Below are 17,215 nucleotides of genomic sequence, written 5' to 3'. Positions count from 1 at the left end.
TCTGGCCCCGTGGTTCATACAGGGTGAACCACATACCACAGTTCAAACAATTTCACCTTGTCTGGGCTGTGGTTGAGGAAGGGGATCACAGAGGTCCTGGAAATTTGCTCTACTCAGGGCAAGTTGGATATGGTATGGTAGCCTGTCTGTCTGCAGGCCAGTGTGAAACATCTCTTCTACCCCCCACCTTCAGTAGTTGTCACAGGTTGGGTCCTTGGAGGGGCACAACGATTGAGCCACAGGAAAACATGACTAAAGAGAAAACCGTGGTTGCTGGGGACCAGAGCGAATAGCCTCAAGCCTGCTTTCTTTTCATCTCTGGAGATGCCCCTCTATTCCTGCTGAACCTAAGAGACCAGGAGATCTCTTCAAGACCGGAGGAGAGGTGATAAAAAGCAAGCACAGTAGCTCTTTGGTCCCGAAGAGCTTTTGCATCACTGCAGATGTACACTGGTGGTTGGAACAAGAATGTCCCCATAGGTTCATAGATTTGAATGCTCAGGGAATGGCACTATTGGAAAGGATTAGGAGGTGTGGTCTTGGAGGAAGTACATCACTTGGGTGGGCTTTGAGGTTTCAGAAGCTCAAGCTAGGCCCAGCAACTTTCCATTCCTGCTGCCTGTGGATCATGAGAGAACGCTCAGCTCCTTCTCCGGCACCATGTCTGCTTGCATATAGCCATGCTTCCTGCCATTCTTTTCCTTCCCCACCATGACACTGCTGATGCAGCAATATAGTCCTATAAACAGTTTTCACTTCCTACGTACAGCCGTGCTGTCAGAGGCAGGCACGCCCCCTCCTGGAATGGGGTGGGCATAAGTCAGGCCCAGTTGCCGGAGCATCCGTAATCTTGTCCATGGTGATCACCCCAATTATGGGCCCCTGAACAGAGACAGCATGAGGCTCAAACTCTGAAACATTAGAAGAAATTCTAGCCCTCAATGAATGGGGATCCTGTGTTTGTGGTGAGAAGACTTTTTAAGTTGACAATGACAATCTTATCTCACATTCATTTGCAGATTCTGTATAATACCTATTCAAAATCCAGTTGCTTCCTTCATCCCAGAAGTGACCCTAAAACATATGTATGTATGTATGTATATATATATATATATATGAGAGAGAGAGAGGCCAAACTAATCTTGAGAAATGATTGAGTGAGAGGACTCATTTTTCCCAATTCCAGAACTTACTACACAGCCACAGTGTTCAAGATAGCAGGGAAACAGCAGAGGAATAAATATTTAGATCCATAAAAAAGAACTCAAAGCCCAGAAATAGAGTCTCACATTTATGGTCAGCTGATTTTTCTTTCCATAAAGTTTCAAGAACTCACTAGGAGGAGAGTATCTTCCAGCAAAGGCGCTCGCGCAGCCCTAACACCCACAGTGACTCGCACATTCTCTGCCATTCCATGGACAGAGGCTGCCTCAAATGAATAGCAAACCTGACTCACAGAGCTGAAACTTAGAAACTGTTTAAAAATAAAAACTTCAGGAGTAGGTTTTTTTAACCCTGTTTGGCAAAGCTTCCTCATACATGACATTAAAGAGGAATTCATCAATAGCACAACTGTCTTCTACAAAGGACATCATCAAGAGAGTGAAAGGTAACAGGATGAGGGAGGAGGGGATATCTGTAAATGACGCACATGCCAGCTCTGTGTCTGAGGTAAGCAAACTGCTACCACAGCCAAACACTGTAAAAGGGCAAATGAGTCAACAGACATTTCTTCAAAGACATGCAAACAGTCAAGAAGCACAAGAGATGATGCTGAGTGTCAGTGTCTACGGAGGCACAGATGACACAAGGAGGCAGGGCTCCAGGTTCTCCAGTGTGAGCAATCAGCAATCTTAGGTGCTGGCGAGAGTATGGAGAAATTATACACACACATGTCAACAAATACACTCGTACATTACAGGCTTAGAGAATGAAGCAGCCAGCTTGGAAAACAGACTGCTCTTCAAAATGCTAAACACTCTGTTAACACATGCAATAGCCCAAATGCTTGGGCTCCTTCCAAATTAGCATGTTAAAACCTCACCCTCAACAAGCACTGAGCATGCATGCCTGTAATCCTAAAACACGGAGGCAGATGGACAGGAGATGAGAAAATCCTGAATTAAATGGAAACGCAAAGGCCTGACCCTGGAGGCAGTGTTAGGTGAAGCACTTGGAAGATGACTCAACTATACAGGTGGAGCCCTTCTGAATGGTTAATGAGATCAGTATTCTTGTCAAAGAAACTGGGAAGCTAGCTGGCCCACTGCTGCAGCTAGGAGAAGCCATTATGAACAAGAACTAGACCTTACAAGAGACTGACACTACTGCTGACTTGATCTTGAACTTCTCACCTCTGGAAGTGAGAGAAGGTAGTTTCTTTTGGCTATAAGTCATCGGTCTACGGTACTTTGATAGAGTGGCCTGAATAGACCAAGACAGCATGTGACCCAGCAATTCTACTCCTAGATGGAAAGGAATTAAGGGAATGAAATGAGAGAAGTAACTTGTGTATCCATCAACTGATGTATGGTCAGACAAAATGAGGTATATCCATACAATGGAATAGTACTTGACAATAAAAATAAAATGCTGCCACCTACTACAACACAGATGAATCTTGAAAACAGTCCTGTGCGTCATGAATGCCACAGCACATAACTTATAAGAAACTTTCAGAGTGGTATGCCGGTACCAGCAAGAAAGGGTGGCAGTGGTTTCTGGGGTGTGGGGAGATGAGGTATGACTCTAAAAGATGCATTTCCTTCTGGGATGATGAAAATTTTCTAAAAAGGGCCACAGTGATGACTGCACAGTGTAAACACACTGATAACCCTGGTGTACGTGTGAGCTATAGCCATAGCCATTTAACAGGTGGGCTGGGCAATGGCTGTCAGTCAAGTGCTTGCTGCGGAAGCATGAGGGTCTGAGTTGGAGCTGCGGAGAGATTCCTGGGGCTCACTGGCCAAGTCAGCCTAGCCTACTTGGAGAGTTCCAGATCAGTGACATGTCGCTCCTGAGGAAGGTTGACCCCTAGCTCCCATGTGTGTGCACCCCCTCCACCCCCACACAACAAAAGAAAAAAACCCACCAGGATATGGCCCATGAGCATGGCAGACCACGGTAGAGTTTACTCCTTTTCCTTCTGGGAATGAGGTGAGCAGACAGAAAGGAGGAGAGATCAGAGATGAGGGTTTGCAGGAGCTCTGGAGCTAGCCGTGCCTACAGCCTGCTCTCTACCACATTCTGAGCTTATGCTTTGCCAATCTAGGGGCTGTCTGCTCAGCTCCTCACTGCAGTTTGCATCCTCTGAGGCAGGTCACAGGACACCCCCTTACCTGCATCGCCCTCCATGGAACCTATCCCAGGCTCAGAAGTCTTCCAGTGTTCCACAATGAAGTCAAAGTCTCTCCCCCACCTGGTGGTGCCTAGGCACTGTTCTGTAACTCAGTTTAAAAATAAATACAGCCAGGTTATTTCCTACCTGGCCCCTCCTACCCCACTATTTATCTAGCACCTGCTTCACAAAAAGGAATTCAGGAGGAAGAAAAGGGGGAAGACAAGCAGATAGAGGCAGCTCCACACCGCAGTGGTGGGTGGTGGTCCCCAGAGAGGCAAGAACAGTGACCACGAGGTCTGGAAAGGACTGTGGCAGGATCCTACATGGCCCTGGTTAAGTCTATCACCCCTCTTCAGAGGAACAAATTTCAAGCCATGGTACAGAGATACACTGGAGCAAAAGGAAACACTCTTGCTATTGAGCACACCCCCCCTGGAGTTAGGGTGGACACTCACAAGGGCCTCTGTGCTGACTCATCTGTCCTAGTGTCTGTTGGCTCCAGCAACCGCAAACTCATTACAAACTTAAGGGTACTGACAACATCTTGTGGCTTCCAGTGCTGACTGAGTCCCAGAAGCTGCTGTTAGGTTTCATCATCCATCCAAGTCCTTGGGTGAACGACTTTATGCAGAGAATAACGACTTTGATTTGAATGGAGACGTCCCCACAGGCTCATGAATCTGGACATTTGGCTACCAACTTGGGGTGCTGTTTGGGGAAATTGTAGAAATTTTAGGAGGTGGGATCCAGCTGGAGGAAGCAGATGACCGGGGTCAAGTCCTTACAGCTACGTTACCCCTGCCTATTTCCCGTCTTGTCTTCTAGTTCGTGGTCTGCTCCAATGGTCAGCAGCCTCCTTTACATGCTCTTGCCACCACAAAGTTCTGTCCAAACACATGGAACAAGAATGCATGGGCCCACTAAACCCAGAGAAACTTTTCCCTTTTCAGTTATTGGTTCCATCAGGTATTTGGTTATTGTCTCTATTGCTGTGAAGAGACACCATGACCACAGCAACTCTTATAAAGGAAAACTTTTCATTGTTGTGGCTCACTTACAGTTCAGAGGTTTAGTCCATTATCATCATGGTGGGACATGGTGGTGTACAAGCAGACATGGTGCTGGAGAAGGAACTGACAGTCCTACAGGAAGTGGTCTGGAACACTGGGTGGTATCTTGAGAATAGGCAAGACCTCAAAGCCCGCCTCCACAGTGAGACTTCCTCCAAAAGACCACACCTGCTCCAACAAGGCCACACCTCCTAATACTGCCACTCCCTTTGGGGGCCATTTTCTTTCAAACCACCACTTTCTACTCCCTGACCTCCAAAGGCTTATAGCTATATCATAATGCAAAAATGCATTCAATCCAACTTCAAACGTCCCCATAGTTTAAGACAGTCTCAATGTTTAAAAGTACAAAGTTAAAAACTCCCTTTTGAGATTCATGCAATCCCTTAACTGTAATCCCCTATAAAATCAAAATAAAGCAGATTATATACTTCCAACGTATAACGACACAGGATACACATTACCATTCCAAAATGTAGGGAAGGGAGTATGGTGAGGAAACACTGAACCAAAGCAAGACCGAAAACATGCTGGGAAAACTCCAAACTCGGCATCTCCATGTCTGATGTCAAAGGGCTCCTCAGACCTCCAGCTCCTTTCAGCTTTGTTGACTGTAGCACACTTCTTTCTCTTGGTCTAGTTCCACTCTGTTAGCAGCTATTCTTGACAGGAATCCCATGGCTCAGGCATCTCCCAACATCTTGGGGTCTCCAAGGCAATCGGGCTTCAACTTCACAGCTTCATGCAATGGCATCTCAAGGCCTCCATTCAAGGACACCCCTGACACATGCCTGGCCTCAGCGGCTTTCCTCAGACATGGAGGCAAATTCCATAGCCCCTTTCTTCTATCCTTAACTCCAGAACTACATGGTTGACGTTGTCAAGTCCTGCTGCTTTCTAGGGCTGAAATATGACTGCCTTCTTCAATTACATCTTCACTAGCTTTCTGGTTTTGATAATTTTCTTCATTGCTTAAGCTTGGTTGTCCTTGAACTAACTCTGTAGGCCAGGCTGGCCTCAAACTCAGAGATCCTCCTGCCTCTCCCTCTGAATGCTGGGATTAAAGGCATGCACTATTATACCTGGTACTAAGTTTTTCTTTAATTCCTTTTCACAAGTTGGAAACTTAGCTGGGTGGGGTCTTGTCCTGAGGTCAGCACTCTCTTTATTCCATTTCTTAATCCATCTATCTCCTTGAAAACGGGATTTAGCTGTAATTTGAAAGAATCACTTCCTGGTGCATTTTATTCACTCAGTTTACTCCTTTTCATCATGTATCCTGATTAGAGTTAACACTAGTAATTAGACAACAAAATCTATACTAGACTGTTTTGAGATTCCCTCTATCAGTGGAATTAGTCCAAACTCTTCACTTTAGCCTCAGAAAGACACTTTGAACAAGGGCAAAAGGCAGCTAGCTACATTCCTAACTAAAATAACACAAGTACAATCTCTAGGTAACAAACTACAATTCTCCTCTGAAGCCTCTTGAGCCAGTCCCCCAGAGTTCATCAAATCACACTCAGCTCCACTGTCTTCCAGGCTCCTACTAGGATGGCCCATTAAGCAGTGCTTAAAGCATTCCACTGCCTTCCTAACCCAAAGTCCCAAAGTCCAGATTCCTCCAAACAGAATCATGGCCAGGTCTATCACAGTAACACCCCAGTCCCATACCAACTTCTATTGCTGTGAAGAGACGCCATGACCACAACAACTCTTATAGTGAAAAACATTTAATTAGGGCTCATTTACAGTACAGAGGTTCAGTCCATTATGATCATGGTGGAACATGGCAATGTGCAGGCAGACATGGTGTTGGAGAAGGAGCTGAGAGCCCTATATCTTGCAGGCAACAGGAAGTGGTCTGCAACATTGGGTGGTATCTTGAGCACATATGAGACCTCAAAGTCCACCTCCACAGTACACACTTCCTCCAACAAGGTCACACCACCTAATAGTGCTACTCCCTTTGGAGGCCATTTTATTTCAAACCATCACAGCCATAATGACAAAAATGACTAACAAACAGAGTGTAGTTCTGTTTCAGACTCTATGACAAAAACTGGGCTAAATAAGAAGGTTGAGCCTTGGACTGGCCCCTCTGAGCATCAATTTCCCCATCTGTAAAATGGGGCCATGCACAGTGCCCTGTCCACTAGGGAGAGCTAATGAGAATAGTGAACAGTGGGTGGCATTAACAGGCACTTGGACCAGGAGAAGTAGGACATCTCATATTCTACCCTGACCTGGAAGACAGCAGTGCCAGAGGTTTCTAAATACTTCCTGTGGGATCAATATTTACAAGACTTCCCAATGACCTCAAGAATAGGATGCCATTATCTTTCTGCTTGAAGACTCTGAGGTACAGCAGGATGATTAATTTGTATACTGGTGTCAAGATTTGAACTATACATCCTAACCCCAGAGTCCCACCCTTCACAGTCCCAAGGGAGAAGACACTGTGTGTAGCCCAATCTGACCTTGTTCAGCTCTAGCTTTGGTGGAAAAGCTTGCACACATGTGTTGGGCATCTGCCTACTTGGGTCACAGGTGTCCTGAGCTGGACATAGCATTCCGAGTCTCCACGGGGGACAGGCATCTTTCCAGCTTAGCAGCAGGAAAGGACTGGGAACTGAGTGTTTGGTGTGGAACTAGTGTGGCTAGCATAGGTCTTGTGCTGATGCATTCCATGCAATGATAACAGGCCTACTGCCTCTCAGTTGAGCAGTCTTCACCCTGACTCCTGACCAGTTCAGACCAGCTACCGCCCTACCTGGTCCCTGCAGAGCATCAGGCACCATGGAGATGTACCTTAATTATAGGCTTGTTTAGAGTCTCCTGTCTCTATACTCCACAGATCAGTGCTGTCTTCACCAATTTCAGGTCCCTCAACTGAATGACCACAGTGAACAGCACATGGAAAATATAGCTGGAGTCCTTCCTGCCTCTGGAAATCAGCCTGGTTCAGCCTGGGAGGGTAACGCAGGACACAGCCCATCATGGTGCACAGACTTCAACAGGAGAGTGTGGGAAGGCCATGGCCCCTGCTGCCCAGCTTGGGAACATCTATAGAGTCTTTCATCAACACCCACATCTAGAAGGTCTCTTACATCTGTAGGGTCTCTTATATCTATAGGGTCTCTGGAGATCAGCACCATCCACTGGAAATGGGCAGCTGTTGGGCTTGTCTCTGGAATCAAAGTGTCTGAGTTCATCAGTAGCTCAAAGCCAAGTTGATGGGGGTTGCTATGACACCGAAGGATGTCAAATGGCCTAGTGAGAAAACCAAGAATCCCATTCCACTGCTGCTCCCAGGGAAGCCTTCCATGAGAATCCCCAGCAAGTGCTCTAAGTTGGGCTCTCTTCCTCCACTGCAGGAGGCGGCAGGAGCAGGGAAGGGAAGGTGGGAATCAAACAGGAAGCTACCGGGCAGGTTTGTGGGTACAGCTTCCCAAAAGAACAACTTGCCCATCCCAAATGAGGTTTGGGTTTATTGTCCAGTGTACAGAGCCACTTGTGATGCCTATGGCTGAAGGTCAGGCCCAAGAGACACTTCACTGATGGCATCAGATAGCCTTGCCACCTCCATGTCTACTCTTATCTTTCAAGGAAAGCTCAGTAAGGCCACTCTGGTTAACAGAAGTGAGAAATTTGTGTGTGCATGGGTGTGTGTGGTGGTGTCTCAAATAAGAATGGCTCCACAGGCTCATATACTGAGTGCTTAGTCATCAGGGCAGAGCACCACTCGGCCTTGCTGGAGGAAGTGTGTGGCTCAGGCAGACTCTCTGCCTGCTGCCTGTGGGTTAAGATGTAGAACTCTTAACTCCTTCTACAGAATTATGTCTACTGCATGCCACCATGCTCCCCATCATGATGAAAACTGACTAAACTTCTGAAACTGTAAACCAGCCCCAATTAAATGCTTTCTTTTATAACAGTTGCCTTGGTTATGATGTCTCTTCACAGCAATAGATCACTGGCTAAGTGGTGTGTGTGTGTGTGTGTGTGTGTGTGTGTGTGTGTGTGTGTGTGTGTTTCTGGCAGTACTCACAGCCACCTGGGTCACCCTTTCAATATAGCTCAGACACTGCTCTTAGCCACTTCACGTCATCCAGAAATAACTAAAGACCATCTGTGTGAGCACCATGTGCAAATATGCCTCCCCAGCCTTTGGAGGCATGGCACTTATGCAGTGGGTTTCCTGCTGTACACAGGCTGGGCTGACACAGTAGCTTCTCAAGGAAGAGGTGGCAGGCAACAGGGAAAAGGACCATGGTTTGGGCAGGATTTATTCATGAACATGACTTAACTGATCCTCGTTACCATGGCTGGGCCTGGCATGGCACAGGATCCCAGCATGAATATATCATGAAAGCAACTGCCTTCTGCTTCAGATGTTTCACTGGTAGAAAGCAAACCAGAAAGGAAGGTCATGTTTGTCCAAGAAGGATCATACTTGGCAAGAAAATCAGGCAGAGCAAGAAAACACAGGACAACAAGCAGGAGTCAGGGAGTACCCAAGAAAGAGACTGCCCTGATCTCCTCAATCCAGTGGTTCCTAAAGTCAAACTTTTCCCCAAGCCAATACATTCTGGTTAAGTTGCCTCAGGCTGCACAGTGAGATTCTGTTCCTAAATAACAAACAAACAAAACTTAGATGGAAAAAGAAATTGTTCCTTCTAAGAAGCCTGCCCTGAACCTCCATGGTGACAAAAGTCAAAAGCTGTCACAACAGGGCACAGTCTGTGAAAACAGCAGGCCAGACAGACTCATGACTGGAAAGACCCAGCGCACTAGACGTTGACGTGAGTTCTAGAGGATGTCCTGCTTAGTTACTGAGGAGTCCTGTTCCCCCAATTGCTACTATGAGTTTCCATAACATCCTTGTCACTGCCCTCACTGTGAGACACAAACCAGTTCTCAGAAGAATGTGGCCTTGGGGTCACCAGCTGACAACTTCTGTGCAGGGGTTCTGTCCACAGCACTGTTCTAGACCTCACATGGAGACCAACATCACCAGTGTGGACCTGACTTTCCTGAAGAACCCAACTTCACCAGGCTGTCCCTGCATTCTAAGTCCCTTTCAGCCTTCAAGGACTCTTGCTAGCTACTCTGGCATACCCTGCTAGATCTTCTGCAAGCCAACCCCATCCTCCGTCTGTGGTCACTGCGTCCTCTGCCTGCGGTTACCCTGTCCTCTGCCTGTGGTCACCCCGTCTTCCGCCTGTAGTCACCCCATCCCCATCCTCCACCCGCGGTCACCCCATCCTCTGACCGTCCTCCGCCCACAGTCACCCCGTCCTCCACCAGCAGTCACCCAGTCCCCCGCCCACGGTTACCCCGTCCTCCACCCATGGTCACCCTGTCCTCCTCCTGCGGTCACCCCGTCCTCCTCCTGCGGTCACTCCGTCCTCCTCCTGCGGTCACCCTGTCCTCCTCCTGCGGTCACCCCGTCCTCCTCCTGCGGTCACCCCGTCCTCTGCCTGCGGTCACCCCGTCCTCTGCCTGTGGTCACCCCGTCCTCCTCCTGCGGTCACCCCGTCCTCCGCCTGCGGTCACCCAGTCCTCCTCCTGCGGTCACCCCGTCCTCCTCCTGCGGTCACCCTGTCCTCCGCCTGCGGTCACCACGTCCTCCACCTGCTGAAGTTCCTGTGTCTCTCCTGGGAGACAAGTACCCTCGTGTTTAGAAACAAACCACTAAATGTGAACACATACTAAAGATACTAAGAGAAAAAGAAGGAGTGAAAAAAGCTAAACTGAAGGGGGTGACTTCTCTAAGTAGGGAGGACTCAAGCTGAACCTTGACAGAGAAGTGGGAGGAGTGGAGCAAATGCCTGAGGCAACATGGGCACTAAGGGCTCAAATGTAAAGTGGGGATGGGTGTTAACCTGTGGCCACCAGGAGGCTGACGAGACTAAATGAGTGTGCACACGCACACAGCCTATGCTTTGCGAGGAATGCCTGTGCACAGTTCACAACCGGGACAGCCTTGCTGATGTGAACAGGGTTCTGCTCATCTCCTGCTCTGGGAAGAAGGCTGCCTGGCTCACGGGGAGAGCACTAGAGAGATCAAAGGCTCCTTTGTGACTCAAAAGAGTTCCATTTTCAGTAGCTTATGAGGATCAGGCACTTGGCTCAAAAAAGCTTCAAAACTCATTATAAAAAAAGAACTGCACCTTCACTCAGAAGGCAGAAGCCCCAGGAAACTAAATGATGAGAATGTTCTGGGGGCTGAATTAATGCTCCTGTGACCCAGTCGAGAGAAACAGCTCTCCAGAAAAAGCCCCGGCTACTCAAGACGCAGCGTGTCTACAGCCATTCCAGGAGAGGACTGGAAGGGTGGTGTGCTGGTTATTATTCTTGGCTGCAAAACTTGACGATAGCCAGAATTAACAAAAACTCAAATGGTTGGGCACATCTGTGAGTGACTTTTTTTCCTTAATTAAATCATTTGAAGTGGGAAGACCCAATTCTAATCTGGATCTGGAGGTAGAAAGACACCTGGCAGCAGTCTATATGACAGCAGACTTAACCTGTGGGCAACGACCTTCAGAAAACACATATTCCCGACGGTCTTAGGAACCCCCAACCATAAATCTATTTTCACTGCTACTTAATAACGATAGTTTAGCTACTGAGTAGAGTCTCAGTTCCTAAGAGTTTCGGAAACATGTGTTTTCCAATGGTTACAACCCTCAGGCAGAGAACCACTGCTATGTGGAAGATGGAAGGTTTTGCTCTCTGTCTTCTTGCCCTCACTCTTGCTGACCACGTCCACTCCTTCACTGGCATGAGAACCAACTTCCTCAGGATCCTGCATGTAGGCTGACTGACTGGCAGGCAGAGAAGCAGGCATGACAACATCAAGGAGCATGTAGGACGTGGGGGTGAACACGGAGAGTCTAAGCTGCCACCTGCACGAGGAGACAAGACAGCGCTTACTAGAGCACCGTGGAGACAAAGGGTGGCACCTGCAAGACACAAGTCCCAGCTCCAGGAGAAAAGCCTTGTCAGCAGAAAAATGATCATGGGCTAATAGGGTTACAAAGAAAAGGATGTTTGAACAGTTAATGTCACCCAATCATCGGGTATCTGGGGAGGATGGATTCAAAACTGGACTAAGACACCATCCTAGACCCAGTGTTGGCAAAAGAAATGAAACAGGTGCTGTAGAGAGGGCAGGATCCACCTCTACCCACTGGAGGTGAACAAGTGAAGCTACTGTGGGGATCAGCTTGGCAAGAGTCCAACACGGGAATGAAGACATGAATGTCTCATTAGCCAGCAGCCTCATGCCTTGGCCTACCTAGGGAAACTGAGTCTCAAGTAGATATGAGGTGGTGGGCAGCACAGAATGCCCCTGCTGCAGTAATCAAGCAGGCATGGTGATGCATACCTATAATCCCAGAAATCAGGAGGCCGAGGCAGGGAAGAGGGTTCGAGGGCAGCGTGGACTACCACACAGTGAGGCACATCTCAAAAGGGGGGCACTGTGTAAATGACTAAATCGAAATCCTGTAAAACCACTCAAGAATATAAGCTGGGAAAGGATACATACAGAAATGACATCAGTTACACAGAGTCATAAAAAGAAAACACTTTTATAGTCCCACCACAAAAGCACAAAGGCATGGACCAATGCTGCTCCCCTCTGGGATGAGGGCTGCAGTGAGAACTCAGCTGTATTCATGATGTTTAATTTCGAAACATTAACATTCATTCCATCTGGATGGTGATATATGCTTATCCTGTGTACTCTGGGGACTCTCAGAAAATTGTGCAATATTTCTTTTAGGAGCATAGAAAACAATAGGACAAAATGTGCATGGCGCTGGGACGATGGGCAGATTTTTTACCCTATGAGTTCCTTCCTTTGCTCTCCTTCCAAGAACCTGCACTAACTGGTGTGGTGGCTCCTGCCTGCAATCCCAGTACTGAGCAGCATGGGCCAGAAGAATCACAAGTCTCAGGCTAGCCTGAGCTATAGAGGGGATCCTCTTTTAAAATATAAAAATAAACACACTATATGACTAGCAATTCCATCTCCAAGTTCAGAACCCAGAAAATAGAAAAGACAGGTAGAAGATTAAACACAACATGATTTATAATTAGCCAATGTCATTAGAGCTTCTAGAGACAGAAGAGATACTTAAACTGTGGTATCTTCACTGCATGGAGTACTATACAAAATGAAGTGGGACCAGTAGGTACCCCACACAGCAGCACAGAGGAGCCTGAGGGCTGTGGTATGGAGAGAAAAAGCAAAAGAGTTTCAAGTTCAGAATTCCTTCATGTGAGAGTCTCAGGCTTCAGGTAACTTCTATGTCATTAGAAATCAGGACCAGGACGGTACCTTGTGGAGAGAGTGACAGCAAGATGTTCCTGGTGCTAGGGCCTGTCTTGGCCTAGTGTTGCTGGCAGGGGTGTTGGGGTGTGTTCACTTGAGGAAATACTCCAAACAGTACCTTCATATTGGAAGCTGCACCCCAGTTTAAAACAGAACAACAGAGCTTGGAGTGGCCTCACACTCAGGACCTGGGAGCACAAGGGTCATTCCAGATCAGCCTAGGCTACAGAGTGAGCTCCAGGCCAGCCCAGGCTGCAGAGTGAGCTCCAGATCAGCCTAGGCTACAGAGTGAGCTCCAGGCCAGCCCAGGCTACAGAGTGAGATGCAGGCCAGACCAGGCTACAGAGTGAGATGCAGGCCAGCCTAGGCTGCAGAGTGAGCTCCAGGCCAGCCCAGGCTACAGAGTGAGCTCCAGGCCAGACTATACTACACAGGAACAGAACAGCCATTCCTCAACAAGGTGACTGTCCTCTTCCTGGAGTAGATCACCTACTGCAGCAACACTGGCGCCCTAAAGGAAAGAATGGGGAAGGCATGGTAGCAGGAGCTGGGCTGTCACACCACAAACAGGGCCAGACTCTCAAGTATCAAGTTCACCCCCAGGGACCCATCTCTTCCTAAAGGTTCCACAACCTTCCAGAATAGCAGCACCACCTGGGGGACCAAGTGCTCAAACACATGAGCCCTGGCTATGGGGGGGGGGGGGGGAGCATGTCAGAGTCAAACCACAATAGAAGCCAAATTAGTGTGGCTTCCCTCTGGATCAGTTTGAAAACTAGCATTAGGGATTTGCGCTATGCCAGTGTGGTATGTGAAGCCTGCACTGACTGCCCCCAAGAACCTGAGCTGTCAGATGCTACCATGTGCTGTTTGACACAGAAGGTGTGTGACTTGACCAATGCTACACAGTTAGGGTTCCCCAGTGGGAAGGACCTGAACGAGGCCCACACTCTGCCCCTACATATCATGGTTTCTGAAGAAGTCTTGGCTACAGAGAAAGACAGCTAGTGAGCAGCCCAGAAAACTGGGGCCAGTGAAAATAACTAAAACACCAGGGATCAGAGATACTGGAATACATATACTTTTCCCCAGCATGCGAAAGACTGTGATACCCAGCCCTCCAGTGAGTGGGAACACTGGAGGGGAAGGTGGCAATTATTCTCAATTACTCAAGAAGAGAATAAGAGCCGAGAAGGACTCTCCTCTGGTGCCATTTTAATCAGCTGTCCAAACACACACACAAAACCAGCGGATGGAACACAGGTTAAGCATATTCTGAAGGCCTATTGAGCTGGAGGGGAGATTAAATAATGATATACAAGCAATCTAGCAGCCCCAGAAACTTTGTAGACAAGATCAGATGCTAGGCAGAGTCAAGTGGGGTATAATCCATGTCAATTAGATGAGCAGTGGGCTTGGCATAAAAACAAGGCTCTCCAGCTCAGCCGGACAGGGGTGGAGTGGGGAGACAGCCAGTTGCAGCTGACTACTTGGGAAGGCTATCCCCAAGTATCACAGGCCCTGGCAGTTGACACCCTGACCCAGTCCCTCTCTTGGAAATTGAAGGAATTGCCCAAATAGTCCATGTTCTTCAGTCAAAGTGGACTAAAGGAATGTGTGTAAGCCTCAACCTCATGCGAGGTCAAGATCACCGTCCAACCAGCCATCAAGAATGACACGGAGGATGTCAGGGATGAGCTGTGGCTGGTGGCAGTCAGGTCCTTGTGTCTTGACATCTATCTGGTCATCACTTAGCTGGTCACTAGGCCATGTTCACTTATGTACAAATAAGAAAGAGAAAGTCGCTCTATAGACATGGGGGGAAAGGTCCACTATACTGGAAGGCGTGGGGATTCTCCTGCATGCAGAGATCATGGGTGACCCGCTACAGATGGGGGCTTCTCCTGTATGAAGGCGACTGCAAAGACGAAACCTACTCCCAGTCTCTGTTGTATACAGGGCAGACCCAGGATTGCCACTGCGCTTTCTAAATGATTGTGGTGGTGTGAATAGGAATGGCTCCCATAGACTCACATGTTTGAATGCATGGCCCATAGAAGTGGTATGACTAGGAGGTGTGGCCTTGTTACAGGAAGTGTGTTATTGTGGAGGTGGGCTTTGAGGTCTCATATGCTCAAGCTACACCCAATGTGGCTTACAGTCTCCTTCTGCCGCCTATGAATCAAGATGTAGAACTCTCAGCTCATCCAGCACCACGGCTGCCTGCACACCGCCCTACTTCCCACCATATCAATAATTGACTAAATCTCTGAACTGTGAGTCAGTCTCAATTAAATGTCTTCCTTTATAAGAGTTGCCATGGTCATGGTGTCTCTTCACAGTGATAGAAACCCTAACTAACACAACAACTCAACTCCAGAAGCCCTATTCCTCAGTCCTGAGCCTCAGTTGGTGAGCTTGTTTCACGGGACTGGTGCTCTTGGTGGACATTCCTCATGGAGGCTTCTGAAAAGGGGAGGGAGAAGCAGGAGGTGGAGAAGGGGTGGATTCAGCTTCAGAGAACGCTCTTAGTGATACAAGAGTGTGGTGGGTTGAGCTAGTTCCTAGAACTTTACATGCAGATGGCCTTGGCAGATGTAATTAAAGTAGGCACTTTGAGTTGGGAGACCACTGCAGGTCTGGATGGTCCACTGGCATCACAAGAGGAGGAGGGGTCTAAATTAGAGAAGATGATGTAAGAGATGAAGGGCCAGAGTAGCACAGCTCCTGTCTCTAATGGGAACCACGAGCTGAGAATACATGGCTGCCCATGCTGAGAACCAGTCTTTGTCAATGCCATCCCTTCAGGTGCTCGAGGGTGCCCACATCTACCTGGATGTTTAGTATTCTGTAGCTGTACAAGTGCCTCCTTCCCACTTGATTCTGAATGGTTCCAGATGGCTATGCCCTGGAATCATCCATGGAGTTAGTGATGTCACTACAGGTGAGTGACACCAGGTCAAGATAAGAGACCTGGTGATGCACTGGGAGCACCCTCAGCAGCCTGCAGTGCAGACAAGGTAGTAGAAATGTCTCCACTCACTAACAGAATGCTATGGATGAGGCCAACTGCTGGGACAGTTGACTGAGCACACTGAGTCTGCCTTCTTCAGTCTCACCCAGTCCTTTGCATGGTGATTAATGACATGTTTCCAACAGAGGCCATCCTGCCTTCATAACAGAAGTAGACATAATACAAGAGACCTCTCTAAAAAAAAAAGTCTGGTCCACCATCATACATGTGAATGAGTATCATGACAGCAGTGACTGCAACCAGGGAAAATATTGGATCAGAACAGCAGTCAGCAAGTATAACCAACTCAGATGCCAAATTAATTTCTGTGTGTGCATGTATGCACATCTGTGTGCAGGTTGTATGCACACCTGTGCAAGTGTATGTAGAAGCCAGAGCACAACCTTGAGTCTACCTTGGTTTTTGAGACAGGGTCTGTCACTGAGCAGGAGCTAGCCAATGAGCTAGGCGGGGCAGTCAGTGAGCTGTCTCCACAGCATGGGATTACAAGTATGTGTGACATTACAGGCATGTGTGACATTTCTAAGTAGGTGCTTGCTGGGTCCTCGGGCTTGTATAGCAAGCACTGTTGTGACTGAGCCAGCTCTCCAGATCCCCCAAAACTGTTTTAGTTTTGTAAATTGTCTCTCTGTGTGTGTGTGTGTGTGTGTACATATGCACATGTGCTCACGTGTGAACACACATATGGAAGCCAGGAGACCTCCTTGTCCCTTAACATGGGTTCTAGGAACTAAACTCAGCATCACAGGCTTGTTCATTTACCCCTAGGCCCTCTTACTGGTCTATTTTTAAGAACAGCATTTAAAGGCCACAGCTGCACCTGCCTGCGTCTGCATTGTCTCTGATGCATTCACACAGCATAGGTGATGCTGAGTGTTCCTACTGGAAGGGCACAGCCCACTGTGCCCAGCACACTGGCTCTCTGGCACTTCACAGTTAGGGATCATGATGAAATAAGGGAGACCCGCCCACAAGAAGACTGCCCTTCCCTTAGGTGGCTACTTTCTCCACTGTCTTTTCTAACATTGCAGGTTTTCTGTGGTGAGTGCAGTCTTGGAGGACAGACCAAAGTGCAGTAGTGACGTGGCCCCTGGATGCGTACCTTGTTTCCGATGGCCTTTTTGGGTGGGAAGCTGTAGGCCCTTACTTGCGGGAACGTGCTCTGCAGCTGGTGATGCAATGCCCGGAACTCGGTGTACCGCCGGTACACGTTCCACTCGTCGTCCTTTATCCGGATGTAGATCTGCCAGTGAGGGAGAAGGGAGACAGGCTGAGTCGGAGCTCCTAGGTCATCCTCACATCACTCTGTCCACACAGGGGCCACATCTGCCTCACACCACTGGGCACCAAGTACCTGGCACAAGATGGCGGTACCGACGGCACCAATGGACACCAGAACAAGGCAGTGCCGCATGTGGCAGGAG

At 48.3% G+C, this 17,215-nt stretch overlaps 1 protein-coding gene across 2 annotated transcripts in view; it reads right to left on the bottom strand.

Moving 5' to 3' along the window:
* The window catches only part of Snx29 (sorting nexin 29), a 420,267-nt gene that overhangs the window by 22,499 nt on the left and 380,553 nt on the right, over positions 1-17,215 (bottom strand). For both annotated transcript variants that reach the window (XM_075942055.1, XM_075942057.1), the window contains one exon: positions 16,894-17,034. In XM_075942055.1, coding sequence (XP_075798170.1) covers positions 16,894-17,034 — 141 coding nt within the window. The remainder of the gene's footprint in view (positions 1-16,893; positions 17,035-17,215) is intronic.

The sequence above is a fragment of the Microtus pennsylvanicus genome, chromosome 11 (genome assembly GCF_037038515.1).
Source record: "Microtus pennsylvanicus isolate mMicPen1 chromosome 11, mMicPen1.hap1, whole genome shotgun sequence".
Lineage (NCBI taxonomy): Eukaryota > Metazoa > Chordata > Mammalia > Rodentia > Cricetidae > Microtus > Microtus pennsylvanicus.
This window is presented reverse-complemented; position numbering and strand designations above follow the sequence as displayed.